General features: G+C 37.5%; 1 protein-coding gene across 1 annotated transcript; it reads left to right on the top strand.

The window, feature by feature from the left end:
• Nucleotides 1-2,356: 2,356 nt before the first annotated feature.
• LOC132123106 (uncharacterized) lies at nucleotides 2,357-5,089 on the top strand. The gene is made up of 7 exons (XM_059533643.1): nucleotides 2,357-2,433; nucleotides 2,775-2,907; nucleotides 3,554-3,720; nucleotides 4,237-4,390; nucleotides 4,499-4,585; nucleotides 4,836-5,006; nucleotides 5,055-5,089. The coding sequence occupies exons 3-7, from the start codon at nucleotides 3,559-3,561 to the stop codon at nucleotides 5,087-5,089; spliced, it is 609 nt and encodes a 202-aa protein (XP_059389626.1). The 5' UTR covers nucleotides 2,357-2,433; nucleotides 2,775-2,907; nucleotides 3,554-3,558.
• The last annotated feature ends 534 nt before the right edge of the window (nucleotides 5,090-5,623 follow it).

The following is a 5,623-nucleotide window of genomic DNA, read 5'->3' on the forward strand; positions in this document are numbered from 1 at the left end:
ATGTAGAACAAATCAGGCAAGAATCTGAATAACCAAAAACAGACTGATTTTGGAAGTAACACCCTGAATGTTATAGTGAGTATAAACAGGGAGTATATAGAGGAATGAGAAACAGGTGATTGTAATGAACTGCTGGGTTTGGAGGTTCAGCGAGAGGGTCCTTTGGTGGGGAGCTGTATGAGTAGGAGGTCTGAATGTGCACCCGATTCGATTGTGATCACACGATTGAATGGGCGTTATCAGCGGTTATCAGCTGATATATATGGGCCAGAAGGGGGCTCCTCCGCCTACTAGAAGGCTCAGAAGGCTGTTATCACCCATCCACATGGTTAATCACCCACAAATGTACAAGAGCAGGACTACTAGAAGGCTCAGAAGGCTGTTATCACCCATCCACATGCTTAATCACCCACAAATATACAAGAGCAGGACTACTAGAAGGCTCAGAAGGCTGTTATTATCCATCCACATGGTTGATCACTCACAAATAATCTACTGGACGACGCGGTAACGTTGCGACATTTCCAGCTTGATATCTTCAGGTAAGACATTAAAATGATTAAACTAAGCCTTTAAGCTGTAATTAATTAGCCAATAAGAGAAAACAATACATACAAATCGTATTGCGTGAGCGTGACATGATTGTTGATGTAATATGAGTAGCCTAGGCATAGCCGTGTATGTTTGTGCATTTCTTTATAATATAGTAAAATGTTAATTGTCTAATACTTTCAAATACTGTTTAATTTCTTATTTGTGTTTATGTTAAAAAAGAACGTTGTATGCATATGAATTAGTTGGGGAAAACTTGCGTCATGTCGTCATCCGACGTCATGCGCTTCATTCTGAGCAAAGAAGAGGAAGACATAATTTTGCGGCCCTCGTTTTTATTAATCTTTAAATAATCTTTTTCAAAAGTTACTTCTTTCCAGGTAAATGCAACACATAGTGCACACAACAAACTTACGTTTTAGTATAAACTATGTTTGATGCAATACTGTCTGTTTTACTATATGAATATCATGACATAATTTAAACTTAACGTTAACGTAGTCTGCCTGAGCGCACATGGTTAGCATGGGTAAATGGTAGCATTACAAAAGCTGATAATAATATACATTATTATATATTATAATAATATTATATCGTATTATAATATTCCTATCCATTATTATACTACCAAATAGTGGTAGCATTATAAATCGTCGTATGTTAATATTATTTGAGTGAGTGTTTAGAATGTTGTCTCAGAGTTTAGTATAGGCCTATCTGAAATGTGTGCATTTGGGTAATTTAAACCCTTCATGTATGTTAAATTAATTATGCATTGCATTCGTCTTAATCAGTACTGTACATCAGATACGATGTTACATAATGAAGATGTGATTAATATCCCAGATGCGTTTGTAAATGCCACATGTGGGATGAGAAATGCATAATGTAATGTACTTAGCATTTGCTTTGCCATTTATTATATTGGTTTTGAGTAAGGAAAACGACAATGGAGCCATCATTTTGCAGCACTCGTTTTTTAATTTTAATAATCTTTCCATATTTCTGAGTACTACATTTGCATGAAATACGCGCATTGCGATATGTGTCTGCAAACGTAATAGCTAGGCCATATTACGTTATTAGCCTGTCTCTACTTTACATGCTGTATGTGAGCATTAAATTTGCTAATAAGCATATTTTTATTTCTGAAGCTAATGGGGGAATTTAGTTTATAGTTAAACGCAAAGTTAAACTGTAAAAATTGCTTTTTACACACTGACAGTAAGGCTTATTCCAAATATTGTGTATGCTCGATAACGCTTCACTGAAGCCATATCATAGGCCCAACGTTACCCATACTGACTTGAGTGAAATATTCAAACCCAAGACGTATTTTATGGCTGTTTGGAAACCTTGGAATATTGACTAGAATGTAAAATAAAGTTCTGTGGGTTTGAACAAAGCTTGGCTGCATTATTTGATCCCACACGAGGAAGCTTACAAATTAATGCAAAAGAGGAACACTGACAATTTATTAGAAGTAACGTTAACGTTAAATATACTGTGGTGTCTGTGTCCCATTTATTGGTGTCCTCGACACTGAACTTGAAAAATAAAACCCAAATGCACAGGTCTGTCTAAACATTTTTCTGCCTGCCTGTGTCACATTAATATCTATTTACCTAACTTTTTGTCTCCCTTTACAGCATACATTTAATTTTACAAGAACTTCTGTGGTAAGTTTGTTTTTATTACTACCATGCATGCTCTGTTTTTGTTGAACAATATAAAATTTGGTTTTGGGCTGTTTGGAATTCATTGTCCACAAATCTGTCTTGTGCCAGTCTATGTTTATGTTTTAGGTTGAAGATGGCCCAGAGAGGTAAGCCTTACAGTTGCTAATCTAGAAGCATTAGGCAAGAGTGTCTGAAAACGATTGTATGATCTGCAACACTGTCTTTTTTTATTACTGATTTATTACTGATTAGCCTTTTCTTTCTTCATTATTATTTAACAAGAGAGAACTCCCATTAATGGAATTCAGAAGGAAACCCTGAGGTCATTCTTTGAAAAAGGAATGACACGAGTTGGTTCTGAATTAATTCCTAGAGCTGCATCGGCTACTGGTTTGGACACCAGTGTCGTAGAAGTAAGGTTTACTTTAGTGCTACACTAACAAACAACATGTCAAATATATATATATATATATATAAATTAAGTGTTTTGTTAACATTCAGTTTAATTGATGTAATGCCCTTTTGCTGTTTTTTGTTTTTCAGAACTGGATTGGTAATTACAAAAGGTCAGAAAAGGATAATGCTTCATCTGAGCCCCGGCCATCAAAGGCCAAAACTCACATTCGAGAGTTGTCGCCTTATAATCTTTTTTGTAGAGATATATTGAAAAACAAAGGTGAGAAACACAATTTAAAGGTGCTATAAGCAATCTTGCACGTTTTATTTTTCACATATCGCAACACACTGAACACACTGTTAAAAAAAAAAAAACAGTCTCTGCAGACATCCCAGGCTCCACAAACTGCAGCACAAACAAACTGAGCAACATACAGAGTGACCAGCAGCACAAAACATAACAAACTGTTCCAGCCAATAACCGACAAGAATGTTGTGGGGTGGGTTTGGGGGGTTATTGCACGGATGAGGAGAGAGGGTCTAGCTAGCCTCCGTTTTGTGTGTTAGCTCAAACATCAACAAGAGGTACGCCAACCAAGATCGCTTATAGCATCTTTAACGACTGCTTTTAATTTTTATACTAAATTGTTTGTTTTTGTACAACCTGTTGAAATCAGTTTCATGAGGGTTATGAAAGGTCATGAAACATATTTTAGTATTTAGCAAGTACTTCACTCACGCAAGTTGCAAAAGAATCATCAGTTGATCTATTTAACGTTATTTTGTTTTTACAGAGTTGTTACAGAGAAGTAGGTTTTTCACAACCCAAAACCAGTGTTTTCGACTTATTGTCGTCATGTAAATTTACTTTAAAAAGAAGATGCTGACTTTGTGTTAAGTTTTCTGTGCATCTATTTTTTCCTCAGGAACAATGAATGATATTAAGGGAAGGTGGGCCACATTGGGGGAAGAAGAAAAAAAGAAGTATGTTGAGGAGGCAGCAGCACTGAGGGCACATGGGGAGGCACAGGACCTAAGCCCTGAGATGAGGGATGCCCGGATAAAAATGCACCTCAAGAAGATGAAGTTAGAGGTTTGGAAAGAGGATTCATTTACTAAGCATTAGTGATATTCTTACATAATTAGATGGAAGGATGATCAACAGCAATTGTAATGTGTGCAGAACATTGTTTTAGACAACTGGATTGTTTATCTGTAGATTTTATCATAATTTCAAATGAGTTTATTCCAAATTAATATTCCATCTGATTTTTGTTTACAAGGCTTTCAACATCAAATATTCTCACAGGCTAGTCTATTCAGATCAAGGTGGTCAATTGAAGCATTAGTAGTCACAAATGTCTATGAGTCAAATTATTAGTTGCATATAAAAACACAGCTAATGTATAGTTATTGTAACCCTGGTGGTCCCTGACCACTTATTTGCCATGTGTGACAACACTGTTTTCATATATTGCCAAGCCCTGTTATGAGTTGTTTCCTCAGTGTATGTTGGATTTTTAAAAGTAAGTTTTGTCTATTTTGTGTATACCGGTAATAAATTATTTACTATTTTTGCGGTTGTCTTCTTTATCTAAATATTGTAAAGGTGTCCAAGCTTGAGGAGTTGGGTGTGGAAACAGCCATCTTGTCCTTTGATCGTCAAAAGTCCTCATTAGAGGTTTTTGAAATGAGCAGCAGAGGAGCCACTGATTTCCTTGATAAATCTGACACAGTGAACAACTTTGCACTGCATTTCAAAGGTATTGGTTTATATTAAAATCCACAGAAATCGTCTCAGGCCCATAATAGTGCAAATTTACATAATACAGTTTTATGAAATTAATTGTTGTCTGTTGTTGCATCTGTAGCCAGCTCCTCAGCCGCAATGCCCAGTGCCAGAGAACACGTCACTGTTTTGGTGGGAAAAGTAAAAGATCTCTTCAACCAAAAATACAGTAAGCATAATTTCAAATACTTTTAAAAAGGATGTAAAGAAACTGCTTATCTTGATAACCTATTATACCTTCATGAATCCATGGTATTATCAAATAAATAAATTATCTAATGTTTGCCCATCAACCATTAGATTGTCACCTCACCAAAATGACTGTCTGCAGCCTTTACACTGGCTAACAACTAGAAGGGAGGGTCACAATTGTCCAACTGTGTAACATTGTTTAACATATGTGTGCCCATGTCTTTAAGAGGAGGCCGGAGGTACTGGAAGGGTCCCCTACCAGTCCCTAGTGAATCAGGGCTTGGTCATTAGAGTTTCTGGACTGCCCAATAGCCTTACCCTGAAAAAGCCTTCCTTTTATGGAAGGAACCAATTGGTAGGAATATTGCAAGCAGCAGAGGAGATTACGTTTGAAATAGGTAAGTGAAATTACCAGTGTTTGTCTTTCTCCACTTGTGTTTTGGCAGACCATTTGGCTCTATACAAAGTGGTGAAAATCTGATACATTCTGGTCGAGTCGCACTGGCAACATTGATCAATCAGCTTGGTCATCTGCATCATCAGATGGGGCTCTTATTGATAAGTTTACATGTTAAAGCTGCAGTCGGCAACCCTGGAAGATTGAGTGAACATAGAATTGTTTTTGAATGTTAACAACTCTCATGCCCCTCCCCCACTCCCATGAGCACCCTCCCATGGAGTTCGTGCTGGTGTGTGTACCTGGTTTTCTGTGAACGCGCCTGTCTCTTCAGCATAGATTGAAGCATAATTTTCTTTTCCTGGGTTGTTGGACCTCCTAGCTCTGGTTAGCTCCTAGCTTAACCGAGGAATTGAAAGCTTGTAAGTAGATTTTCTCTCCGCCATCATGCTTCGTACAATCCAACACACCAGCAAACTTCAGGCGACTGCATGTGATATTGTAACGTGCGCGAGAGGGGAGGGGGGATCTGTGGCGTGGGCATGAACTGTGATTGACAGCTCTCACACAGCCCTGCGCTGATTGGACTAGAAGAACCGGGAGCAGTGTATTTTTTTT

Source organism: Carassius carassius, chromosome 41, assembly GCF_963082965.1.
Source record: "Carassius carassius chromosome 41, fCarCar2.1, whole genome shotgun sequence".
Taxonomy (NCBI): domain Eukaryota; kingdom Metazoa; phylum Chordata; class Actinopteri; order Cypriniformes; family Cyprinidae; genus Carassius; species Carassius carassius.

What these genes read in the sequence shown, in the direction of transcription:
- LOC132123106 (XM_059533643.1), top strand. Translation starts at nt 3,559, where the DNA reads ATGAATGATATTAAGGGAAGGTGGGCCACATTGGGGGAAGAAGAAAAA. An exon ending in TCTCTTCAACCAAAAATACA is followed by an intron (nt 4,586 to 4,835) that starts GTAAGCATAATT and finishes CATGTCTTTAAG; the next exon opens with AGGAGGCCGGAGGTACTGGA. An exon ending in GGAGATTACGTTTGAAATAG is followed by an intron (nt 5,007 to 5,054) that starts GTAAGTGAAATT and finishes GTGTTTTGGCAG; the next exon opens with ACCATTTGGCTCTATACAAA.